Source organism: Epinephelus moara, chromosome 14, assembly GCF_006386435.1.
Source record: "Epinephelus moara isolate mb chromosome 14, YSFRI_EMoa_1.0, whole genome shotgun sequence".
In the NCBI taxonomy this organism is placed as follows: Eukaryota; Metazoa; Chordata; class Actinopteri; order Perciformes; family Serranidae; genus Epinephelus; species Epinephelus moara.
In genome coordinates, this window is record NC_065519.1 from 41,161,744 (window position 1) to 41,175,710 (window position 13,967).

General features: G+C 39.7%; 1 protein-coding gene across 1 annotated transcript in view; it reads right to left on the reverse strand.

The window, feature by feature from the left end:
• Positions 1-13: 13 nt before the first annotated feature.
• LOC126400945 (transcription regulator protein BACH2-like) overlaps positions 14-13,967 on the reverse strand; it is an 84,975-nt gene continuing 71,021 nt past the window's right edge. Inside the window, exons 4-5 of the mRNA XM_050061954.1 lie at positions 11,205-11,411; positions 14-10,678 (exon numbers count right to left, since the gene is read on the reverse strand). Of these exons, the coding sequence (XP_049917911.1) occupies positions 10,238-10,678; positions 11,205-11,411 (648 nt within the window). The 3' untranslated portion in view covers positions 14-10,237. The remainder of the gene's footprint in view (positions 10,679-11,204; positions 11,412-13,967) is intronic.

Sequence of the window (13,967 nt, forward strand, 5' to 3'; positions counted from 1 at the left end):
AGAATTCTCATGCTTTTTGTTTTATTTCTCAAGAAAAAATGCCTTGACAAAATGCTTTTCTTCATATCAAATAAACAAAACATGACATGTTGCACAATATTTACAAAAGAATCAAAACAAAACAAAGGTCATTTGAACATTCAAAGATAAAAAAGGAAATCACAAATGCTTGATCTGCATATAACAGTCATGTATCAGGTACTCAAAAAAAAAAAAAGAACATGTAAAAAATGGCTCACCAAAATCTACAAATACAATGAAGTAACCACTGTAAAAAGTCAGAAACAACGCCACAGAAACTGTCTACATGTCTATCATACAGTCCTTACCCATAAGAAGAGGTATGCTGAATTATCCAGGTAGATAAGTGCTTAGAGTCTGTTCAACTGAGACTCGAGTAATGAACGCATTCTGTAAACAGATTGGAATAAATAAGTGCTTCCTTTAGTAGGCCACCATGTATTGTAATTTAAAAAAAAGCATTTGATTCCAAAATACTCAAGGGCAGACTCTTCTGTGTAAACCCACTGCTTTAACCACTTAAACACTGGATCCTAGATTAGAGCTGCGCTCAGAGATGATGGACACTTCAGCATCCTATGCAACATAACAGCTCTGAATTAACTATAAAAGGATAGTTTGGATTTTTTGAAGTGGGCTTGTATGAGGCACTTATCCATTCTTAATGTATAACCAACAGTAGATGTCAGTGGGCATGAACAATGAATATCAGTGTAAGAGTACACTACACTGAGAGTATTTCCCTGCTCTACCTTTGAGGAGCGATTTCCGATGGGGAGCTGAAGCTGTTTTACTGCTCACTTCAAAGCCAGACTCCACTGAGAAAAACACTGCTGATCACAGGAGCTGTTGGTCTACCGCTGCCTCGAACAGTTTTTTGTGTGTGTGTTTTCAACTCGGTCTCACTCCGAAGTCGTCGAACGCCGGTGCTCAGTCAGTGACTTCCGACATCAGACACTGACAAATAAAAAGCCATGCTTTCACATCGGCATGATACGTGGCCGTTATTGTTTAACGGTGCCCGGCAGCATCAGGGGCAAAACTGTGGGACAACAATGAAAGTAGGGCAGGTGGGAGGGGTGGTGGATGGTTCCAACAACCACCGACTTTTACCCAGGAGGTCGGTGTTTGCTTCCCCTTAGTCTCGCTCACCAGACCTTTCTCAAGAAAAGTAAGGTCTGGCTGCGCCGACTCTCACTTTAAGACCAATCACAATCGTTCTGGGTGGTGCCACAGCAACGGTGCGCTTGCAAAAATATTGCCGGGGGGAAACAGGTTTTGGTGTAACACGTCCACAAAAACATCACCTACAGGACGCGAACCATGGCAGAAAAATGGCTACATCCCCGCAAGATCAAACACCGCAAAAGTTAGTAAAGGACGTGTTGAAAACTGCTGCACAACCGGAGGTGGTAGGGCGGGACTTCAGCGGGTGGCTCGTTCCGTCCAATGAGAGGCTGATCTCTGCAGCAAACTTCCGCCCACTCAGACTAGCTTTCCCTAGGACTGTGAAGTCTAAACCTAACCATGTGCTGTTGTTGGCAAAATGTAACTACGTGTGTTTGTTGTTGAAGGTTTAAAAAATGTCAGTTCACAGTGTTGTACCAACATAGTGCGTTTACTTTGGTCTTTCGGCTTTGAAGAGAGCTTAGATGTGGAACTGAAGCCGTTAATGCTTTTGTGCTGGAACGGAATGTCTGACAGAAAGGTAAAGCGGTGAAAATACTCTCCATATAGCATACACTTATACTGTAATGATTTTTTAGGTGGGACTTTTTTACTTTTTTTAGGTGGTGAAAATACATTTTGCTGCTGACCCTCATCCACAGCAGCACATTGTTAAGCTACCATTTAGACACTCATATAGACATCTCCTCAAACAATGGGCACACTAGCACATATTTACTGTAGATAATAACCTGACTATGGACAACTACCTCATACACCCCTCTTCAAAAAAATCCAAACTATCCCATTAATATTTCAGCACACTGTGTAAACTAGTGGTTCTCAATCATGTATCACAGTGGTCCAACAGTCTGCAGGGTTTTTGTCTTTTTTTCATGTTGCTTTTCATTTCTTTCAGTACAGTTGCAGATAGTTGAAACTTGCTTGTGTTAGCTGATCTGTCACAGTGAACATCATGTCAGCTTTTACTGTTGCCAAAGGTTTCTGTGCTGTGTGGTGACTTGCAGGTGCAGATTGTTCTTAAACCTCTGCGCTGCATTATCGCACAATAAAAAGGTCTATGATGGATTACAGAGCTCAGGCCAGTTTCAAGTCCCCACAGGTTCCTTTTTGTACCGTACTGAAATGAAGTGAAACCATCAGAACCTAACTGAGAGATCAGGAGTGTATTTTGTGGTTGGCTGTAATAGCAGAATGAGGAATTTACAGTCATGGGCTAAAACAAGGGAAAAAAGAAGATCCTGGAAAAAATAGCTCCTTTAAATTGAATTATTATTTAGCACTGGTGTTGCAGATGCCCCATGCTGACTAATGAAATAATACTGATAGACACTGATACATTTGATGTCAGTTGAGGTCTGACATGAATTCATGAAGAAGTTGTCATGTCAGTAATGTCGTGTTCCATTTATGAGGAATATTGTTCAGTGTCCATGTTCCACCTCCTCAGGGTTGGACTTCTGCAAAATGCAGAATAACCAACTTGAAACATTAGATTTTTTCACATCTCCTAAGTGCAGCCTTCAATTAATGTAACACCACTGTTTGTTTATACATTTACAGCATTTTAACACTGGTTAACTTAAAAAGTCAAAATGAGGCACAGAATCATTTATTTGGTGCAAAAAACATTTTGCATGTTTTGATATCAATTTTTCATTAGTCTTGACATTTTTTTGCAAAGTGTTGTACAGAGTATGATTTTAAACTCAACAAAATGATTTGATGCCTCATTTTGATGTTTACCCAAGTCAACCCTAACCCCTCCTCCAATTTACTTTAGCTCAAATACAGAAACAGCAACTGACTAATTACATCAAGTACATTTTTATCTTTCAACAGTTGGTCCTCTAGTGTGGTGAATTCCTTGCTGACACCTACAAGAGCATATGAAGACCCACAGTGGTCAATATTAAATGAATAAGCAAGATGTTATTTAACAAATAATCATGTGAATAAATACACACAAATATATAATGTCGCCATGAAATTGTAAAATGAGCCAAAGGCTTTCTAAAACTACTATGGTTATTATGAAATGTTATTTCTTTTCACAATAATCATTTATTACATGTTTTAAATCCAGCAGTTTTCAAGTAATGTTTTAAAAATGTGAGTCACTGTTTTACAGTTTCATGGTAATAATATAAATGATGTCTGTATTTACTGATAGGGTTACTTATATTATTTTGTCTGTTTATCTATACTGAACAATTTGGGTCTCCATATTTATAGAGGGGGAGATGTACATGGCTGATTTCACTATCCGTCATAAAAGAGAGCTTTATAAACATCCATCCATCCATCCATCCATCCATCCATCCATCCATTAGCTATACCTGCTTATCCTTCACAGGGTCACTGAGGGCAACCTAGTCACCAGAAAAAATGCTGGCATTGAACATTTCTGCAAACCACAGATTTGTTACATGAATACATTATTATCTAACACATGCATTGCAACTTTACATTTCAACAATGTTGTGGTAAATGTGAAGTTATGTTTAGGCACAAAAACTACTTGGTTATGGTTGGGGAAAGACCATGTTGTGGCTCAAAACACCCAGCTTTAGGGGCACCATCCCCATTGGAAAGCGGGGATTTCTCGGTAAAAATACAACCACTTTTTGTCCCACTATCCCAGCAAGAACACAGAAATGTGTCTGTAAAGAAACAGTGTCTTTTTGAGGCACTAACCCGGCTGTAAAAATAGCTATGGGTTGTGAAAAAAACCCACCCTGGGGCCTGAAAAGACGCTGGAAAAAAGCAATGAACAAAAAACAAGCAGATGTGTTGTCTGTTGGTTTCCGACAGTGGTCTGAGGCTTGGCAGGTGTCTTGTCTAGGTGTACCGCCATCCACCATCCCCTCCACCTCAAGATGACAAAGTCAGCTCTATTAGAAACGTTAATATGATTTGTACAAAACCTAGCAATGAAATATATTTGTGGTTTACAGAAACAGTGCCAGCATTTTCTTCTGGTGACTGAGCTGTAGGACACCAGTCAGGTCACCAGACAATCATAGGGCTGAGACATAAAGACAGACTACCATTCATACTTACATACACACACCTACAGGCAATTTAGAGTCAACAATTAACCTAACATTTATGTCTTGGACTTCTCTATGAATAGTGAAACAAAGAAGGGTCAGAAAGGGCTGCATCCACGTTTTTTGACACTGTTGCAATGCAGTTTTTTGAATCTACAGACTAGTTTCCCTTGGATAAAATCCTTTGTTCCCTTACTAGATAGTTTGGCCGCTGTAACCTCTAAGGCAAGATATTATAGCTGCACTTGTCAGATGCTTATTTATCTCACAAATTCATCAACACTTTTAACTTAGGTAAATAAAAAAGAGATTTCCTATTAAACTTAATTCTCAGGTCATAATTCTATCTTTACAAAATAAAAAGCTCATACACAAAACTGTAAACATACTCACACCCCTTTAAATCGAAATATTAAACTTAAGTACATGTGTGACTTGTAAATGAAGACTTATTTTTCATGAAACTGACAACAATAAAAAAAATACAACCGTTAACAAATCAACTCTAAGAAAGGGTAGCAACCTACATTTTACATCTATGCAACTTCCTCTACACCCGACCCCAACCCCCAACAACAACAGTCCAAATAAATAAATTAACAAGTTCACATTGAGGAATTAAAGTCTGTAAAGTCAGCTGAGCAGTGTTCTTCAGTGTACTCTGAGCATTTAGCACATTCTACTGAGATTATCATTGGCTAACCGTGATAACAGCAGATTTGTCTGTAGTGTTTAATCTGAGCTCATTCTAGTCTGTTAAAGCTAACATGGCTGAGCTGCCATTAAACACTGATCCAAATGGTTTTGATTTAGAATTCAAATGTTCCACTTATTTTTAAAACTAGGAGTTTGACATTCACAAACTCACACAAAGAAACAGCAGCCCTTTATTTGAAGGCTTATTTAACCAATTTCTAAAAAACAAAACAAAAAAAAGCAAGTGCAATGAGATATTGATTGAATTTCAAAATCTAGTGTGACCTTCCTGTGCTAAAAGTGATTTCACTCTGACCCTGATGGACAAAAGAAGCCAAAAAACACACCCAGTGCTAAAATGCCACGGCTGTGCTCTGTTGTGAAGCTGACAGCGCAGCAGCAGAGTGTCGGGCAGCAACACAGCAGACGGCAGCAGCACTCACCCCTGCCACGTGCCCCGCCATCGACTTTTCAACAGCAGATGAATTTGGCATCTCCCTAAATCAATAATGTGCCAGCGTGTTTGTTTGGAGCTTTGAACCTCATACCATACGCTATTAGGGATGCTGATTCCTAAGTAGAAATTGATCATTTTTTGCTTAGTGTTTAAACAAATTCACATATGATGTGTGGATTTGAAAATGTAGGTGTTTTACACCGACATACTGTACCAAATACTTTAAGTAGGGCTATTCGTCTTATGTACAATACAAGAACAGTGCAGCTAAATACATAATTACCATAAGTACAAACACTAAATTCTTACTACTTTTAAGACAATAAATAAATGGGTCAAAAAGAGCACTTAAGATTTGTTTAAGCTGTTGTTTAGATGACCACACCAGTGTCTTTAGATTTCAGCCGATTTAACGTGGTTCATTATATAACTACCATCCATTTTCCAAAGCATCACAGAGTAAGTTTTTTTTTTTTTAGCATGTTTTCTCCACTTTCCAGACAGATACTGGTTTCCATTCATTTCTCTCTATAATAACACATGATATACAAATTAAGTAGGAGGCTGCTGAGGAAACCATCACAGTGAACATTATATCTGTTGCTTTATGTCTGTCATTTCATTCATTGGCTTTCTTTTAGTTGAGTGACCTGATGTGCAGGACACTCAAGTCAACCTTTCAGAACAATTTCAGATGACCATTTATTTAGCAGGTCCTTTATCATTTTAATTCCTTTATCATTCAGGTAAAAATATAGTTTCAGAGAAAGTTTCCTAGAGAGGAAATGAAGATAATGTTCTAAAACACAGTACCTCATTTATAGGATTTTTAAGAGTGAACAAGGAAATAATGTTGTAGTATGGACCCCTAAAGTCCTGAAGAGTGATAGTTTATATATTTTGTGCACACATGTTAATTATCTTGTGGGAACAAGTTATAAATATATCGTGTGCACACTAGATAACAACTTGTTCATACAAGATAATCAATTGTTCCCACACTTGTTCGCACAAGATAATAAATTGTTCCCACAAGATAATGAACTTGTTTGTACAGGATAATAACTTGTTCTCACAATATGTAACTTCTCCCCACAAGATAATTAACTTGCACAAACAAAATAATAACTATTTCCTACACTTGTTCCTAAAAGATAGTTAATTGTTCCCACTAGATAAAAAATGTTCCCACAAGATATAAACTTGTTTGCACAAGATAATAATTGTTTCCACACTTGTGCCCACAAGATAATTAACTTGTTTGCGCTTGATAATAACTTGTTCTCACAATATATAAATTGTCCCCACAAGATAATAACTTTTTCCCACACTTGATCCCACAAGATAATAAATTGTTCCCACTGGATAAAGATATTGTTCCCAACAACATAATCGACTTGTTTGCACAAGATAATAATTGTTCCCACACTTGTTCCCACAAGATGATTACATGTGCACACAAGATATTGTTCTCCTGTTATTAAAAGATAGTAACTTGTTCCCACACTTGCAAGCACAAGAAATTAAATTGTTCCCACAAAATGTTTGTGGGACACAACATGTTGACTAAGCAAAGATAAATGAAATCACTGAGAAACACTGCAGCATGCTTTGGAAAATGGTCAGCAGAAACATAAATAGACACCAGTATGGTCCTTAAATCTATTTAGACACCCAGTGACTGGCTTGGGCTTTGAGTGCCAACGTCACAATGCATCTGCTCATATCCAATGCCAGGTGTCACCTCTTGGAGGTGCTGGGCAGTGCTTCAACTTTGTCATGTAGTTCTGTCTCTTAGCGCAGATGTGAAAAAAGGCAAAAGAGAATTGTGTAGAAACGTCCATCTGAGTACAAGAAAAAGTACAAGTGAAGTTTGACAAAAGAAACTTTGCATAATGAGAGTTCATTTGACCTTTTCATCGAATGTAAAATTTTACAAATACACACCTTTGGTAACATTTTACTTTAAAGTCCTGTGTCACTCAACAATTACGAGATCATTAAAAATATGAAGTCATATGACGAAAGGTAAGCTGTTTGATGTTGTACCATGTACTGAAGAATTCAAAGGATTAGTTCAACATTTCCCCAAATATGCTTATTTGCTCTCCTTCTTAGGGTTAGGTGAGAAAGTTTATATCAGTCTCATGTCTGTGTGTGAAGTACAGAGCTGGATCTCCTCTGTTTAATGTGAACACAAACAGAAATGTAAAAAGACAGTTTGTGGCTTTAGTCAGCAAACAACGGTGCAGTGACAGTGCACAGCTTCCTGAAACCTTGTGCCGTGTTCACATCATACTGTTCAGATCATAATTACAGGCATCAGAGGGAAACATCTGAGGGTTAGTCTCCTGGTTGTAATTTCTTGTCAGAGGTATCGAAGATGTCTCTCTCTTGGTGAAAAGAACTACAGATGTGTTGACAGATCTGAGGCTGAAAAGCTGCAAAGTTATGCCTACATCTGCTTTAAATCCAATCCAATATTAATATTTATACAACTTAAAATGATGGCTCTGGTTTCACTTGTCAACAGACTGCTACAAACATGGAAAACAATGTATTTTTTCTCATACTTACTGAAACTGTCACTATATCCTGACAGTGGTACATGAGACAGATTTTTCTGTGGCTCGTAGTGCTGCTAATGGCAAGGATCCACCATGCCTGAACAAAAACAATTAATCAGAGCCAGTGGCAAAACTGTACATGACAAAGACAAGAAAACAGTAAACAATTAAAAGCAAACTACAAAAAAAGAGAGTTGTAGATAAAACGAGTAAACATCAGAAAAACTTTTCCAAGGTGGAGAAAGGATTCCAGACTCAGAACCTGGACTCCCTACTGGCTCTGAGAGGTTGTTTTTGTTTAGGCACTGTCTCTCCTTGCAAATGCCATTAGCACCACTAGGAGGGTCTTCATAGATTATCTGTCTCATTACTACTGTCAGGATATAGTGACAGTTTCAGTAAGTGTGACAAAAAGGTTTTATAAAAGTTACCTTCTGAACCTTTAAATTAGAGAACTGCCTGCAAAGCTAGCAGTGGCTTTAATCGTCTTGGATTCATGCCTGATCACTTATTTAATCTCTTTCAGTTCTGTTGATATGTCACCGGTGGAACATTATTGTCACAGTGAGGCTGCCAGGTTTGAGACCAAAACCTGGATCAACTGTGTCAAGTAGCTCGTGCTAAGTCCAGAAACGCTGGGTGCAACTCTGCCTTGAGCTGGGTTCAGACTACACGGTATCAGCCTGATTATAGCCCGACGTGGTGTCGTACGGTGTCGACTCGGATCATGAGCATGAGTGTTTTATCCCGTGTAGTGTGTCATAGTAGACGACAACTGACACCACGTCTGGGACACCTCATGACGTCCTGACAGAGAGTATAGCATGTATGATTTTCTTCCTGTCTTGTATGACTTCTCTCGTCACAGCCGTCACTTTGGACAATAGGAACACAGCTGTCGTGGACAACTGTATGACAACAACACCCCAGGGTTTTTGATACTTCCTCTAGGGATGTTACCACACAGGGTAAAAGGGGGAAATGATGGTGTGAAACAGCAGAGACACTTTGTCAACCCCCTGAGTACTGCCATTAGTGTCAAGCTAGCAAACAGTGTTCTTTCTTCATAATGGCTCCCAGCTTCATTTCAAACAGTCTACATTATAAACGGGTCGTTATTAATTATTCCCTCTGTATTTTATATTTTTACTTTTTATCTGCTCCCGTTTGCCTTGATAAAGTTAATGCATCATGCCGTCATTTCAAACTCAACACTTCCCGTATCTGTTTCAAATTAAAAGCCCCTTATAACTTGGTTTAAGAACATCCCTTCATTTCCTGAAAAGGCTTTTATTGTGAAACATTTGCAGGAACTTGTTGGGGAGGATTCAGTGACTTGCGTCATTTTCATGAGCTTCAAATGAAGCTCCTGCCATCTGGTGACACTTGTTACATCACTACAATAACAGTCACAGTGATTGAAATAATAATAGTAATAGGGATGAAAATAGGTCAAGAATAATCCGATGGCATCACGCACGTCATGAATGACGACCCCGGATGATTGGTCATGGACCAACGTGGAGACTGTCATGTCTGTCAGCTGAGTCACGGCAAGATTTTATGACTCCACGATCACCTAATCTTACATAGTGATGTCAGATTAGTGATGTTGTGTAGTCTGAACCCGACATTAGAGTTGTTGACTGGCAGGTTTTTTTTTTACTTTGGACAGAGCCAGGCTTTATGCTAAGCTAGGCTGCAGCTCTGTTCTTTTTTGGACTGTCTGAACATCTCACTCTCAGAGAGAAAGACAATAAGCATATGTTACTAAAAGCAATGAACCAATGCTTCAGTGAAGTAGAAGTGACAGACGCTGACTCAGAGGTCAAATATGACTTATTAAAATTATTCATATTATTAAATGATTAATTCTATTGACTACAAATCAGTTGTACGTAGAGAAGTAATTATCCAGATTTGACAGGACTGTAAAGTAAAGTGCATGTACATGTTAACAGGGACATAAGTGAACATTCTGAGGAATTCCTGAGTTGAACCTCCCATGATGCACGAGAGAGGGAGGGAAGCTGACAGGAAGAAGAAGTCAGGATGAGACAGAGACAGAAAGAAAGAGAGAGAGAGAAAGCTGCCAGTGCTTCTGTTTATCACCAGTCCAAAAATACCTGTTGAACAATATTGCTGATAAGACAACGCCTGTGTCATCCATTACAAAAAAAGAACAAAAATACTTCAAATATCAAGGTATAGACAAGTAGGAGTGTGTCACAGACCAAAGTGTTTGCCACCAGACTCTAAGTACAGTTCTGTCTCTTCTGTTCCTCTGTTGTACATTTCTCAGTCATTTCCTGACAGAAATCCACTGTTACAGTGGGGCTACATACTTCCTCAGTGGATCCCAGCACCAGCGGACACTCAGGGTTCTCCTGCCCCAGACCTGACACCTCCACCCCAGGCTGCCTATCCTCCACTTGCCCCTGACTGGGACCCACATCAGACAGACACGCAGTATCGCTCTGTTGTGACACGGGCGACCTGGGCTGTGACGAGCCCTCGTCAGAAGAAGGCGACGGTGGGTTAGATGTGAGGTCGATGCTGGCGGAGATGGAAGGCGGCTGAGTGCCCTGCACCTCCCTGCACACTTGCTGGGAGAGGAAAGACAGGTTCTGCCACAGCTCCGACATACAAACCTTCAGCTGGTTGCGCTCGCTCAGCAGCTTCTCTTTCTCGCACACCTGAATTTATAAGACACGGCATCATCAGGTCAGCATGACAGCAATACGCTCAGTTTGTCAGGTGAGACTGCTTTCACCAGGAAAACTACAGCATCAATCATTTGTTCAAAGTGACCTAGATGACTCTTGTCTGTCACAAGCAAAGGCAGAATTAGTGTGACACTGATCCCTCAAAACTTGTTTAGATTGTGTTTTTATCAGCACCCTTTCCCACTCTGTACTGCAACTACTGCACAAGAGTTTCCCGCAGGATAAATTAAGTTATATCTTATAATAAACTGGAATGATCAATTAATATAAACAAACAAAAGCTCAACAGCAGAACTTCCTCATTTTTAACATTTTGCTTGGACATGATGGGGAATCACTTGCTGCTTAACAATGTGAGTAAGGAGCTACAGTCCACCACTATGGCCACCAGAGGGTGTGCTCCATCACTGAAAAGCACTCCTCTATTACTAGCAGGATGCTATTGTTTTGAATGATGTGTGAGTGTGCTCTTTGTGTGTTTGTTTTCTGATCATACCAGTTTGCGGATCTCGCACTCCAGGTTCTGGATGCAGTCCAGCTTCCTCTTGCGACAGCGCTGGGCGGCGATGCGGTTTTTGCTGCGCCGGCGGATGTCATGGATGAATTCCAGCTGCTCTGAGGTCAGCTTGTGCATCTTGATGAGGATCTGGAAGTCATTGCGTGGCAGGTTGGTGATCTGGTCCACAGGGAAGGGCAACTTTACCTGAAAGGACCACAAGGATTTGTTTTTCTTTTATTGAAATGATTGCCAATCAAAATGAATCACTTTCACATTTGAGTCATGTGATGACAACTGAGTTATCTCCATGACTTCAGACTTCTTCAGACTTCAGAATATTTATTGTACCCTTGGGTAAATTCGGTTTACAGTGAGTGAGTCATCTCGTATTGTGAACACACAGAACACCACAAGACAAGACAAAGTGACGGCAGTGCTTAGGCTGAAAGAACAAAGAGGACAGCCCCAAGATAAAAAGCAAAATAAGTTAGGACATCAGTAGATAAAAAGGCCTAAGAATGCGTCGAACCAAGCCAAATGATAAAGTTGTGCCATTCATAAAAACAAGATAAAAGAAACAGTACAAGAAATAAATACATAAGTTATGTTACAGTTTCTCTCACTTGTTAATAGCACTGATGGCTGCTGGTACAAAGCTGTTTTTGTAGCGTCTGGATTTACAAGCAGGTACCGTGAACCTCCGACCTGATGGGAGCAGCTGAAACTCACCATTAAGAGGGTGGGAGTCATCTCTTACAATAGAGTTAGCTATCCTCTGTAGCTGTTTAGCATACAGGGATTCTGGGTGAAGCTGAGACTCTCCAATCAGCTTGCTAGACCATTTCACGATTTGGTTTAAACAGTTTTTGTTTTTTAAGGACACGTTTCCAAACCATGAAACAAGACAGAAAGATAAGACTGATTCAATAAAAGCACGATAAAACAAGGTCAGCATGGTCCTGTCAATGTTAAAAGTGGACAGTTTTCTCAGAAAAAACAGGCGCTGGCGTCCTTTTTGTACACAGCTTTGCAGTTTGCCTCAAAGTTCAGTTTGTTGTCGATGACAGTTCCAACATATTTGTATGTGTTGACACACTTCACTATCTGACCTTTTAAAACTGCGGCCTCTTGATTTGAAGCCCTGTTTTTACGAAAGTCAATGATCATGTCTTTTGTTTTGGAAATGTTCATCTCAAGGAAAGATTTACTGCACCAGTCAAGAAAGTCATTAACCACTGGGCCATGGCTCGTGTCATTGTTTTTCACCAGGCTGACAATAACTGACAACTGAGCAAACTTACTTTGCTGATGATGATGGCTATGACATGTGGTTGAAAGCCCAGAAAAAGTTGGTACGTGGACCTTGAGTCAGGATTATTTTGACAAACTACTGTTTCCAAAATTGAGAATGAGCTTTCGGGAAAAAAAAAAAAAGTTTGTTGTGGTCACTAACAGTGTCCTCTGACTGTCCAGCTGCCAAAATCCAGAGGAGACAACTAAGTTGATACACAGTGTTGCTATGCTGGTCTGAGTCATTTTAAGTTAGTACTGTGGATTTATATCCAGCACCTTATGAGCAGGGTGGGTTTTATGGACTCTTCTTGCCCTGGGTTCTGGCCCTGCTTACGGCCTTGAAACATAGATGTATAAAAATAACTAGATTCAGTCATTCCTATGAAAGTTGCTCAGTGATGCAAGAAGCCAAACAAGTTCAGCTTCCTGGGTATAAAATTACCTAAATCTCCTGCATGATTGGGCCAATAGAGCAAACATGCTACAGACTTCCACTGGCCGAGCAGCTAACTTCTGATTTAGCTCTCTGCTAACTTGAATGGGAACAAAATGATTTCATTATGAGGCTCTTCTAGACCTTTGAAACGTTATCAGACCAAATGGATCAAATCCTGACAGTGAAACAAGTCATTACTGTATCACTCAAAAAAGTGTATCCTCTGATTTACATTTGTCTCTATCACACTGTAAGTCTATGGGAAAAAGTCTTTTTGGGCCTCATGACATTGTTTTTCCAACATTTGGCCACTATTGGTTATACAGTTCTAGGTTACCTTGGCTTGGTTGGTTTGGTTTGGGCCGTCAGCCCAGTGCAACAGGGATTCACATTTCCATTACAACAGGACTACCCACTTGAATGTGAGTCTTTAACTGATGACAGCTTGTCTTGAGTGATGAGATTTAAAAGCAGAGTGCTGATCCACAGCTAAAGTCCCCACATATTTTGGTTGCATCCACAGCACGGCAGGTAAAAGAAGTTTACCTGTTGGAGGTGAGCTGTTTGTAGAGGTGCAGTAAGAGCCTGTTATCTGTAGCTCTTCATCTAACATCTCACTGTGGCTGTTTCTGCTTTCACTGTCCTCACTGCTGTGTTATTAGACCTGTCTTTATTGAAGAAAAGCCGCTGACAAAGTCCAGCCAGTTTGGTGATAAATACATTCACTGAGCTTCACAAAACTTCTAATTTATTCTCCCATTTATTGTCTGTGGAGCAGCTCCACAGGTTCTACCCTATGACATCACAAGTTTGAGACTTCTCTTTCTGGTTTATCATGTTCACAAATGCTGATTGAACTTTCCTGGGCCATGGTAATAATAATATGCTGTAATTCTTAATTTAGGTGGTGTTCCCCAATTAAAGACAGACAGGATGAACTACATAAGGCAACTCCCATTTTTAACACAAATATTAAATATATCTTTTTTAGCAATAATTCTGAAATTGCCCAATTCCTATGTACACCTACA